Source organism: Stegostoma tigrinum, chromosome 3 (genome assembly GCF_030684315.1).
Source record: "Stegostoma tigrinum isolate sSteTig4 chromosome 3, sSteTig4.hap1, whole genome shotgun sequence".
NCBI classification, from domain to species: Eukaryota; Metazoa; Chordata; class Chondrichthyes; order Orectolobiformes; family Stegostomatidae; genus Stegostoma; species Stegostoma tigrinum.
This window is the reverse complement of record NC_081356.1, coordinates 60,111,378-60,124,546: the sequence shown is the minus strand read 5'-3', so window position 1 is coordinate 60,124,546 and position 13,169 is coordinate 60,111,378. Positions and strand designations below refer to the sequence as shown.

At 44.2% G+C, this 13,169-nt stretch overlaps 1 protein-coding gene across 1 annotated transcript in view; it reads left to right on the top strand.

Annotated features, from left to right (window-relative positions):
- LOC125450724 (solute carrier family 28 member 3-like) overlaps positions 1 to 13,169 on the top strand; it is a 156,809-nt gene that overhangs the window by 78,949 nt on the left and 64,691 nt on the right. The window contains exon 7 of the mRNA XM_059645012.1: positions 608 to 688. Within this exon, the coding sequence (XP_059500995.1) occupies positions 608 to 688 (81 nt within the window). The remainder of the gene's footprint in view (positions 1 to 607; positions 689 to 13,169) is intronic.

Sequence of the window (13,169 nt, the reverse complement as noted above, 5' to 3'; positions counted from 1 at the left end):
CTAACTCAGCTCCTGACTCCCCAAAGCTTTTCCACTGTCACAAGTCAAGATTCTGGTAGAATACTGCCCACTTACCTGGAGAGGTGCAGGTTCAACAACACCCAAGAAGCTTGACATCATTCAGTGTAAAACAGCCCACTTGATTGGCACCACAACAACAAGTATTCACACACTCCACCAACGAAGCTCAGCAGCAGGGTACTGCCTACAAGATGCAGAAATTCACCAAAGATCCTTAGATAACACCTTCCAAACCCATATCCATTTCCATCTAGAAGGACTAGTGCAGCAGATACCTGGGAACACCACTACCTGCACATGTCCCTCCAAGTCACTCACCATCCTCCCTTTGAATAAGATTGATGTTCTTTCACTGTCGTTCGGTCAAAGTCCTGGAGCTTCCTCCCTAACAGCATTGTGGCTCAACCTACATCATGTGGATTGCAGCAATTCAAGAAGGCACCTCACCACCACCTCCTCAAGGACATGGGTAAAAATAGTGACCGGCTAGTGCCATTCATGGCACACAAGGAAATAAAAAATAAAGATGATTAAATTCCTTCGTACCAAGTTTAGGAAATATTTTAGATTGTTTTCCATTTTTCAGATTGGTTGGATAATGCAAATTTCCATGGATACATCTCCCACAGAGTCATTGGTGGCAGCAGGCAACATATTTGTGGGACAGGTAAGTAATACTCAAATGAATAAGTGGTGTTAAATTGATTCTCTTGCCAATTTAAGTATTGTAAGGTCAGTTCCTTTGCCTCTGTTTGACACCAGGCAAATAGGATGCAGTGGATTTGTGATTTATCTACAATGATCTAAACTTCCTTTTAATTCTACTCCAGGTTATCACTTCACTTCCTCATTCCTGGTTCAAGTTGCTCCTGAGGGGGCTTTGCATCTCTAAATTTTAGTGGAAACACAGCCTTTGCATGACTTTCACATGCTGCTTGCCATTCTCAGATCTGAAGTGGAGCTGGCATAGATTTCCTGCTAACCTCCTCCGTTTCCCAAAAGTTTTAAGTAACCTGGCACATCAGCGGTAAATGATCCTCATAGACACCACATGGTGTGCTTAGCCACATCTTATTTTTGTGTCTTCTAGCTGCAGTTGCCACTCCTCTCCAGGGAGCAATTTCCATGCTATGACAATTGATCTAGCTTGAAGTTTCATGTAATATAATCCCTCATTGGAACACAAGAAATTATTTTCTTCATCATTTTGTCAGAACTAATAAGTTCTTAAGAATATTCAGCACGTGGTGCGGTAGAGTGGGTTTCAAAGTCTTTAAAACTTTGGTCAGGTAAATATTGCTTTACCCACAAAATTATAGAATTTGTTGAAAGAGTTCCTCAAGCATCAGGGAAAACTATTTAAAATATTTATATAAATAAATATTCAGCTTTGTTTCTCTCTGCCCTCTTCCCATGCCTGAATGCAATACATCCAATTCTAGATATCGCCATTCACTGCACATAGTTATTATGCAGAGCAACTGGATAGTGCCTCTTTTCCCTGATGGTTTGATGACTCAAATCCGCCATGGAGGTTTGCCTTCAGGCATTGAACATCACAATCCTTACATTTCTAAGAATTGATTTTCCACCTTTAACTTTCTCCTTCTGCCTCTTGTTTTACTCACATCCCAACTACTCGTGGTGTTCTAATAACCACCAGCCCCACACTATTAAAGAATACTTTAAGATTTCATATTTTATTTCAAATTTGCTTCTATAAATATTTTAATCCTTCTTTAGGACAACTAACAAGTATATCAGGGGCAGGAATGCCTTCTAGGGCTAATGACTAGATTAGGTACCATTTTCAGGTTTTTACACCAGCTTCCCCTATTTTTTGATATTTGCTGTGCCTTCGTGATCGAGCATGCCTGTACACAAACCAAGAAAAATCTCCTCAACCTTCTTTATGCTTATTGAGTTGTGTCAGGAGTCTTCTGAATTTTGTGGGCGTCTGGAGAGATTCTGGAGTTGCACTATTTTCTGTGTTTTTGAGTGTTTCTCACTGATATCTACCACATGAAACGACATTGGACTGCCGCTGTCCTTGTCAGCACATTTTTTTTTAAAAAGAAGATTTTGCCTTGTAGTGTGACTTTGGTGTTTTGCTAGAAGATCTCTTTCACGATAGGAACATTGAGATCTTTAAATGCCTTTTGCCACAATTTGGTGTTAACTTAAATTCCGCTCAAAAGTGTCATTGTCCCGTCCTGTTGCCATATCGTTTGGTTTCCATTTACATAGTTTGTCATCTGCTGTCCATTCCTCATCTAAACTATTTTACTCTGTCTTTAGACTCTGAGCTGAATTTTAAATTGGGGTGCATTGGAAGTTGGGAAACTGCTAGCATATGGGAAACCCAGACGTAAGTGCACCATAACTTTTGCTGGTGTTTTAACCGACTCATATGATTTCTGAGGTTCTTGACGAATTTGTGTCTGTAGATCTGTTGAGTGACATGATTTCAACTCCAGCATTTTAAGTGGACATTCTGAACATGCATTTTAAAAGAATTTGGAATTGATGGCAAAGAAAAGCAAGTGCCAGAATGGAATCCAGACAATGAAAGATTGCAAGATAACAAAGTGTAGAGCTGGATGAACACAGCAGGACAAGCAGCATCTCAGGAGCACAAAAACTGACGTTTCGGGCCTAGACCCTTCATCAGAGAGGGGAATGGGGGACGGTTCTGAAATAAATAGGGAGAGAGGGGGAGGCGGACCGAAGATGGATAGAGGAGAAGATAGGTGGAGAGGAAAGTATAGATGGGGCAGTGGGGAGGGGACAGGTCAGTCCGGGGAGGACGGACAGGTCAAGGAGGTGGGATGAGGTTAGTAGGTGAGAAATTGAGGTGTGGCTTGAGGCTGGAGGAGGGGATAGGTGAGAGGAAGAACAGGTTAGCAAGGCGGGGACGAGCTGGGCTGGTTTTGGGATACAGTGGGGGGAAGGGACAAGCTGGGCTGGTTTTGGGATACAGTGGGGGAGGGGGGGATTTTGAAGCTTGTGAAGTCCACATTGGTACCATTGGGCTGCAGGGTTCCCAAGCGGAATATGAGTTGCTGTTCCTGCAACCTTCGGGTGGCATCATTGTGGACTGCAGGAGGACCATGATGGACATGTCATCTAAGGAATGGGGGAGGGGGGGGAGTTAAAAGGGTTCACGACTGGGGGGTGCAGTTGTTTATTGCGAACTGAGTGGAGGTGTTCTGCAAAGTGGTCCCCCATGTAGTGGAAGCCACTGGCTATAGTGGATACAGTATACTACATCGGCAGATGATCATCTGCTTAATATGGAAAGTCATCTTGGGGCCTGGAATGGGGGTGAGGGAGGAGGTGAGGGGGCAAGTGTAGCACTTCCTGCGCTTGCAGGGGAAAGTGCCGGGTGTGGTGGGGTTGGAGGGGAGTGTGGAGCAGACAAGGGAGTCACAGAGAGAGTGGTCTCTCCAGAAGGCAGACAAGGGTGGGGATGGAAAAATGTCTTGGGCGGTGGGGTCGGATTGTAGATGGCGGAAGTGTCGGAGGATGATGCGTTGTATCCGGAGGTTGGTGGGGTGGTATGTGAAGACGAGGCGGATTCTCTTAGGGTGGTTATTGAGGGGGCGGGGTGTGAAGGATGTGTTGCGGGAAATGTGGGAAACACGGTCAAGGGTGTCCTCGACCACTGCAGGGGGGAAGTTGCGGTCCTTGAAGAACGCGGCCATCTGGGATGTACAGGAGTGGAATGCCTCATCCTGGGAGCAGATGCGGCAGAGGCGAAGGAATTGGGAATAGGGGATGGAATTGTTGCACGGGGGTGGGTGGGAGGAGGTGTATTCTAGGTAGCTGTGGGAGTCGATGGGCTTGAATCCCCCTCGTCCTCACATACCACCCCACCAACCTCCGCATACAACGCATCATCCTCCGTCACTTCCGCCATCTACAATCCGACCCCACCACCCAAGACATTTTTCCATCCCCACCCTTGTCTGCCTTCCAGAGAGACCACTCTCTCTGTGACTCCCTTGTCTGCTCCACACTCCCGTCCAACCCCACCACACCTGGCACCTTCCCCTGCAACCACAGGAAATGCTACACTTGTCCCCACACCTCCTCCCTCACCCCCATCCCAGGCCCCAAGATGACTTTCCATATCAAGCAGATGTCCACCTGCACATCTGCCAATGTAGTATACTCTATCCACTGTTGCCAGTGTGGCTTCCTCTACATTGGGGAAACCAAGCGGAGGCTTGGGGACCGCTTTGCAGAACACCTCCATTCAGTTCGCAACAAACAGCTGCACCTCCCAGTTGCGAACCATTTAAACTCTACCTCCCATTCCTTAGACGACGTGTCCATCATGGGCCTCTTGCAGTGCTACAATGATGCCACCCAAAGGTTGCAGGAACAGCAACTCGTATTCTGCTTGGGAACCCTGCAGCCCAATGGCATCAATGTGGACTTCACAAGCTTCAAAATCTCCCCCTCCACCCACTGTATCCCAAAACCATCCCAGCTCGTCCCCGCCTCCCTAACCTGTTCTTCCTCTCACCTATCCCCTCCTCCCACCTCAAGCTGCACCTCCATTTCCCACCTACTAACCTCATCCCACCTCCTTGACCCGTCCGTCCTCCCTCCCCAGACTGACTTATCCCCTCCCTACCTATGCGTTCCTCTCCACTCATCTTCTCCTCTATCCATCTTCGGTCCGCCACCCCATGTCTCCCTATTTATTTCAGAACCCTCTCCCCATCCCCCTCTCTGATGAAGGGTCTAGGGCCAAAACGTCAGCTTTTGTGCTCCTGAGATGCTGCTTGGCCTGCTGTGTTCATCCAGCTTCACACTTTGTTATCTTGGATTCTCCAGCATCTGCAGTTCCCATTATCTCTGAACGAAAGATTGCCCCTCATTTGAGAGTTTCTTCCCTGGGTATGGTACTGGGAGCTTTCAAGACATGGAAAGATATTCTGTTTCTTAGCAGTAGAACTAAGGAACCAATTCTGGACGCAATGCAGGAAGCAGTTCAATGACCTAAGCAGGGGAGGAAAGTTGAGAACAATTCATAACATTCTGATGTATATTAACCAAATTCCTTGAATCTGTTTCTGAAGCTTTCTATGGCATATATATCCTTGCTCACAACTTAACTTCCTCAACTTACCTTTAGACTCATACTTTATTTATGCACTTTCTCACATTCCATCTTTCTGTCAAACTCTGAAACTCACCTTCATGCTTTTTCAAGGGGCTCGAGAGTTTGCTTTGAAATGGCAGTCAGGAATCAGACAATTTCTCAATGTTGTGCTTCTGCCTCATGGATGGACATGCCTACACGCCATATTTTCATTGGTAGAGTTGGATACAGGCTAGAATTGCAATCATGGTCTGCTGAAGGAGGGTGAAGTGTCAATCTGTGGTACAAACTATATCAGCAGGGGAGGTGGATCAGCTAGTTCCGGGCTTTTTATGAGGCCTGCCTTCAGCGATATTCTTTTATTACTTTGCTGATTGTGAATGCTGATAAATGGTCAAGAGATGACTTTCAGTGCTTAAACAGGCAGTTAAGAACTTTTACTTGTGAGTACATGCTTTTTTTAATATAACTGACAGCTGATAACGTTATTTCTCTGTGAGAGTTCATATTAAGAACAGTTCCATAGAATCCTCCCAACCCATTCTAAGATATGTTGCTGGCTTTATATGATTTCCTTGAAGACCTACCTTTGAAGACTTCACTGGAACAAGCTTTTGCTGCTTCTGTCTTTCAAATGCCTGCACTTAACCAAATGGACATGCAGCAGCTTACAACAAGTGAACACAGCAGCCTTGGTCAGGTGTCAGTCCTCTCTCTCAAACCTCAACCCTGCAAACCCTCACAACTTCATTCTGACTGTACACTGAACTGACGAGGCCAGCCTTTGGCCTCTCCTTTACTCTATATCAAGACATGTGAATTCTTTAGTCATAGGAGAGATCTCCGAGGACTGGAGAATAGCCAAAATTGGTCGTTTGTTTAAGAATGGCAACAGGGATTGTCCAGGAACTTACAGGGTGGTGAGCCTTATGTCAGTGGTAGGGAAGTTATTGGAGAAGATTCTTAGGATTTACTGACATTCAGAGAAGTTATTAGCAATAGGCAGCATGGCTTTGTGACGGCAAGTTTTTGTCAGACTTAATTGAGTTCTTTCAGGAAGTGACAAAGAATGACGAGAGCAGGATTTTAGATGTTGCCTATATGGACTTTAGCAAGGTTATTGACAGACACTCATGACGGACTGATAAAGAACATGAAGTCAGATGGGATCTGTGGTGAGCTGGTTAGATGGATACAGAACTGTTTTGTCATAGAAGACAAAGTGTGGTAGTGGAAGAGTGCTTTCCAGATTGGAGATCTCTAACCAGAGGTGTTCTACAGAGATATTTACTGGGATCCTTGTTTGTAATACTTAGAAATGATTTGGAAGAGAATGTACGTGGCCTGATTAGTAAGTTTGAGAATGATACAAAGATTGGGAGAGCTGTGGGTAGTAAGGAGCTTTGCCAGAGGATAGACCAGAACATAAATAGGCTAGAGACTTGGGCAGAGAAATGGCAGATGGGGTTTAATCCAGACAAATAAAGACTTAAAGCAGGACAGAAGTATACAGTAAATGGCAGAATCCTTAACAGCATCAGCATATAGAGCGATCTAAGTGTACAGGTACACAATTCCCTGAAAGTAGCAATGTAAGTAGTTAGGGATGGTCAGGGCATATTGGCATGCTTGCCTTCATCTGTCAAGGCATAGAGTATAAAAATTGGCAAGTCATGTTGCAGCTGTTTAGAACTTTTGTTAAACCGCATTTAAAATATTGTCAGAGATAATGGGAACTGCAGATGCTGGAGATTCCAAGATAATAAAATGTGAGGCTGGATGAACACAGCAGGCCAAGCAGCACCTCAGGAGCACAAAAGCTTGTTCCGTAGGCAGGTGCTGAGGAAGGTGACGTGGCTGTGGTACCTGGTTTGCTTCAGGACATGGTCGAGCAGTTTGGAAGGTGATGTGCACACAGACAATCCCCCTCTGATGAAGGGTCTAGGCCCGAAACGTCAGCGTTTGTGCTCCTGAGATGCTGCTTGGCCTGCTGTGTTCATCCAGCCTCACATTTTATTATTTTAAAATATTGTGCACAGTTCTGGCTGCCACTCTACCAAAAGGTTGTAGAGACTTTGGAGAGGGTACAGAAACAGTTTACTAGGGCTTTGTCTGGTTTGGAGCACATTAGCTATGAGGAGAGATTAGACAAATTTGGTTTGTTTACCCTTGAACGTCAAAGGATAAAAGGTGACCTGGTACAACTTTATAAGATTATGAAAGGGATGGATAGAATGGTCAGTCAGAGACTTTTTGCCAGGGTAGAAATATCAGTTTCTGGGGAACATAGGTTTAAGGTAAAATGGGGTAAGTTTAAAGGAGATCATAGAATCCCTATAGTAGGGAAGCAGACCATATGGCCCATTGAGTCCATGCTGACCTTCCTAGAACATCCCACCCAAACCTGCACCCCCCACCCTATCCCTATAATACTGTATTTCCCATGGCTAATCCATCTATTCTGCATATCTCTGGACACTATGAGCAATTTAGCATGGCCATTCCACCTAACTTGGACATCTTTGGACTGTGGGAGGAAACCAGAGGAAACCGACACAGACATGGGGAGAATGTGTAAACTCCACACAGACAATCCCCCGACAATGGAATCAAACCCTTGTCCCTTATACTCTGAATTGGCAGTGTTAGCCACTGGGCCGCTATCCGTTACTGATGTGAGAGGCACGTTTTGTTTACACAGACGGTGGTAAATGCATTGAGTATGCTGCTGAAAGATGTGGTGGAAATGGATGTAATTGTAAAATTTAAGATGCATCTTGACATATATAAGGATAAAAAGGGAATAGAACGATATGGGCCGCTTAGAGGCAAAAGGTGTTTAGTTTAGAAAGGCCTCGTGTCGGTGCAGCCTTCGGCTGAAGGACATGTTCCTGTGCTGTACATTTTTTTTTGCTCAAATCCCTTGAAGAGCTTTAATTATTACAAAGTGGCCACGTAGTCTGAACACATATCGCTACCACTCATACAGGAATAGTAGGGCCCTCTGCCCTCGACAGGGTGAATCCAACACTGATGTATGAGACTCACCTTCACCATCATGGCATCCTGATAAGTGACCTGATGTGTCATAAGAACATAAGAAATTAGAAGAGGAGTAGACCATTTGGCAAATCAAGTCTGCCCTGCCATTCATTAAGATCCTGGCTGATCTCTTTGTGGACTCAGCTCCACTTAGTTACTGGCTCACCATAACCCTTAATTCCTCTACAGTTCAAAAACCTATCTATTGCCTTACTAACATTCAACAAGGTAGGCTCAATTGCTTCCCTGGACGTGGAATTCCACAGATTCACAACTGTTTGGGTGAAGAAGTTCCACCTCAGCTCAGCCCTAAATCTTCTCCTTCTTATTTTGAGGCTATGCCACCTAGTTCTAATTTACCTGCCTGTGAAAACCTCCCTGAGTCTTTATTATTTATTCCCTTCATAATTTTATATATTTCTGTAACAACCCCTCTCATTCTTTTAAGTTCCAATGAGTATAGTTGGAGTCTACTCGATCTCTCCTCATAAGGCAATCCTCTCAATTCCAGAATCAAACTAATGAACGTCCTCTGCACCCCTTCCAATGCCAGTACATCTCTTCTCAAGTGAGGACAGCAAAACTGTACACAGTACTCCAGGTGCGACCCCACCATCACCTATACAGTTGCAGCATTATCTGTCTGTTTTTAATCTCCTACCCTCTAGTAGTGAAGGACAATATTCCATTTGCCTTCTTAATTACCTGGTGCAGCTGTAAACCAACCTCTTGTGATTCATGCATGCAGATACACAGGTCTATCTACACAGCAAGATACAACAATTTTCCCCCATTTAAATAGTAGTCAATTTTGCTGTAATTCCTATAATGAATGAGCTCACATTTACCAACATTGTACTCCATCTGCCTGACCTTTGCCCATTCACTTAATCTCTTTATATCCCTCTGCAGACTTTCAGTTTCCTCTGCACACTTTTCTCTACCATTGATTTTTGTGTCATCTGCAAACTTTAACACACTACACTTGGTCAAAATCATCTATGTAAATTGTAAATAATTGTGGCCCTAACACTGATTTCTGAGATATACCACTAGTAACTGATTGTGAACCAGAAAAACGCCTATTTATCCCCACTGTTTGCCTTCTGTTAGTTAACCAAAATATGCTGATACTTGCCCATAAAGCCGTGCACCTTTTGCAGTAGTCTTTTATGCAGCATTTTGTCGAATGCCTTCTGCAAGTCCAGATACACACATCGACTGATTCCCCATTGTCCACCACACTCAGAATATCCTCAAAGAATTCCAGTAAGTTAGTTAAGCATGACCTGCTGCCTCTGCCCAATAGGACAATTTCTATCGAAATGTCTCACTATCTCTTCCTTAATTATTGTGTGTTGTATAGAGCCTTTTGCTAAGTCCATCGGAAGGATGTGAGCCTGTGAGGGGTGACTATTCCAGGCTGCGGATGCCTTCAGGTCAAAGTCTCCTTGTACATGGATGATGTCGCTGTTTTCTGCTTGGATCCACTGTCAGTGTGTAGATTCATGAGCCTCTGCAATTAGTTCCATCCAGCCTCAGGAGCCAAAGTAAATCGAGGCAAGAGTGAGCCATGTTCTTTGGGAACAAGGCCAACCAATCCTTCATCCCCTTCACCATCAGGACAGATTACCTGAAGGTGCTAGGAACTTGGTTCAGAGGGGCTGGGCCGTGTGCAGAATTTTGGGAGACCCGCATTGCCATGGTGAAGCAGAAATTGTTTTTTTTGGGAGCACTGTTCCCTCTCCACTGTGGGCAAAAACCCGGTCATCAGGTGTGAGGCACTGTCTCTCTTGTTGTGAGTGGCATAGGTCTGATTCATTCTCCAAACCTGTGCTGTTGCAGTTACCCAAATCAACTTCTACTTCATCTGGAGATCTAAGATGGACAGTGTCTGCAGGGACTCCATGTACAAAATTCTGAATAAGGCGGAAAAGAATGTACCCAGTGTTGCTGTCATCCTGATTGCATCCTTTGTGTGCTGCTGCACCAAGTAATTGGATCGTTCCATATCACCTGTCCTTCGTGGAGAAATTTGTAAAGAAAAACACCTTTGACCACAAGTCCATGAGGAAGTGGTCAGCACATAGCATCCTCAACGCCTTGAGGAAAAAGGAGAGGATGGATCCTGCCACGTGGTTTTCCCAAGTAGACTGTCAAAGTCATGTGAATGAATTCCTCAACACCAGAACTTTCCAACAACCAGCAAGACACGACTTAGCTGGTGGTGAGAAGGGCACGAGACATCTGAGATCCTTCATGTCCCACTGGACAGTCTGTGGCACTGCATGCTGCCCTCAGAGCAGCTGTGGGAGGTTGAGACTGTCACACGTCTCTTGAAATGTGCTTTTGCAAAGGAAGTCTGGAGAGAGATGCTGTTGATTTTGGCGAGGTTCTTCCTGGGCAGATCTGTGATGCAGGACTCTCTGCTCTATGGTCTGTTCCCCAGGACATTCACCAAGGCAAACATCAACTGTGCCTGGAGTTCCATTAACTCAGTTTCTGCTCAAAACTTGTTGGTCTTCCAGAAAGAGGAGTTGACTTCAACCAAGTGTTGCAGACTGGCACATTCTGTGTTCCAGGGCTAAGTCTTGATGGACACGCCAAAGCCTGTGGCAGTTGCCACCAAGACACGGTGGAGAAAGAACACTGTCTGAAGTCTTCCTGCAGAAGTTAAGTGGGGGGCGTTCAGTTATTGGACTCTCCTAATGCCTCAAATGTGTGTAAATATTGTCTTGTGTATGTAAGTATTGTCTTTGGTTTATTTGGATAGAGGTAAACTCTAATGTTTGTTTGTTCCCTTGATATGCTACTGTGCAGAGCCAAACTGCATTTGTGACTCTTATATTTTGTTTATACGTATATCGTACATACACGCAAGTAAAGATATCTTTTATGAATAAAAAATATTTTTGAATTAAAAAAATTAAAGCATTATTCCCACTACTGAAGTTAAGCTAATGGGCCTATAGTTATCCGCCTTTTGTCTACCTCATTTTTTAATCAGTGGTGTTACATTTGCTTTTTTCCAATTGCCTCAGGGTCCAGTGAATTTTGGTAAATTACCACGAGAGCATTTGCTATTTTCCCTGCCACTCTGGGATGCATTCCATCAGGGCTAAGAGACTTGCCAACCTTAGCCCCAAAATACCTCCTTAGTGATAAGGATCATTTCTAGCCCCACCTGCCATAGCCTCCTTATCATCAATTATTGACATATTATTTGTATCTTCCACTGTGAAGACTGACCGAAAAAACCTGTTCAATGCTTTGGACATTTCCTCATTTCCTCATTTCCCCATTATTAAATCCCCCTTATCGTCCACTAAAGGACCAGTGTTTACCTTAGCCACTCTGTTTTGTATATTTGTGGAAACATTTGCTATCTGTTTTTATATTTTGAGCTAGTTTACTCTCATAATCCATCTAACTTTTCTTTATAACTTTTTCTGTGGCTTTCTGTTGACCTTTAAAAATTCCCCAATCCCCTACTTGCCCAGTAATCTTTGTCACTTTATATGCATTAGCTGTCAATCTGATACCTTCCTTTATTTCCTTAGATATCAAGGCTGGTTATCTCTTTTCTTACAGTCCTTCCTTTTAACTGGTATATGCTTCTGTTGGGAAATGTGAAAAATCATTTTGGGAGTCCTCTACTGTTCCTCAATTGTCCCACCATATAGTCTTTGCTCCCAGTCTACCTTAGCCAACTCCTCCCTCATCCAATCGTAGCCTCCTTTGTTTAAGCACAAGGCACTGGATTTTGCCTTCTCGCCCTCCATATGTATTTTAAATTCAACCATATTATAATCACTCCTTCCCAAAGGCTCCCTAACTATAGGTAATCAATTATTCCTGTCTCATTACAGAGGACCAGATATGGGATGGCTTGCTCCTTCATGGGTTTCATTACGTACTGTTTGGGGAAACTATCGCAAGCACATTCTATGAACTCCTCCTCGAGGCTGCCTTGACTGACTTGGTTTGACTAATCAAAATGTGAATTAAAATCCCCCATGATAATTGTTGTTTTTATATGATCAGTTGTTTCTTTGTTTACTGCCTGTCCCATTGGGCCTACAGACTACACTGTCAGTGACTTTTTCCCCTTACTATTTTTAATTGCCAACCACATTGATTCAACATTTTTCTCCATAGAATCCACTACTACCCTGATGTCTTCCATAAGTATCAGAGCTACGCCACCTCCCTTTCCTTTCTGTCTGTCCTTCCAAATAGTCTTAATAAATAACCCTCCCAGTTATGACCAGCCTGCCACTAGTCACTAACTCATATGCAATTGTGATGATTTGTGCTGTCGACTCATTTACCTTATTTTGAATAGAGACAAAAGAATTGCAGATGCTGGAATCCAAAGATAGACAAACAAAGGGCTGGGAGAACACAGCAAGCCAAGCAGCATCTGGAGAAAAGGAGCAGTCAACATTTCAGGTATTACCCTTCTTCAGGATTCGATGTGGGGATAGGGGAGCTGCAGATAAAGAGGGGGGAAGGAGTAGAGACAGAATGGTGGTGATAGGTGGACACTGGTAGTTATAGTCCTGAAGAAAGGTAATACCAAAAGCACTAACTGCTCCTTTCCTCTAGATGTTGCCTGGCTTTCTGTAATTTTCCAGCCTCCTGTCTACCTACCTTATTTTGAATTCTGCAAGCATTCAGATAAAGTGCACTGTTCATTTGTAGTGACTGAGCTGACTTCTCCCAGAATGCTCCATGTCTGCTGGATCATACACTTGGATACCACGCGTTCTCTTCTAGGTATTTCTTCTGTCCCGGTTTCAATGGCTGGATGAGACAGCATCAAAAGATGCAGAACATTCTGATTAATCAGGAAGGCCTTGATAAACTCTGACCTTCATTATAGTTTCCAAAATTGTGGCTGGTCTGGAACCTGCTGTAGTCAAAGCAAGTAACCACATTCCTGACAGATCTTGTAGAGGCTGCGTCCTGTCTTGTGGGCTGGACACCATGA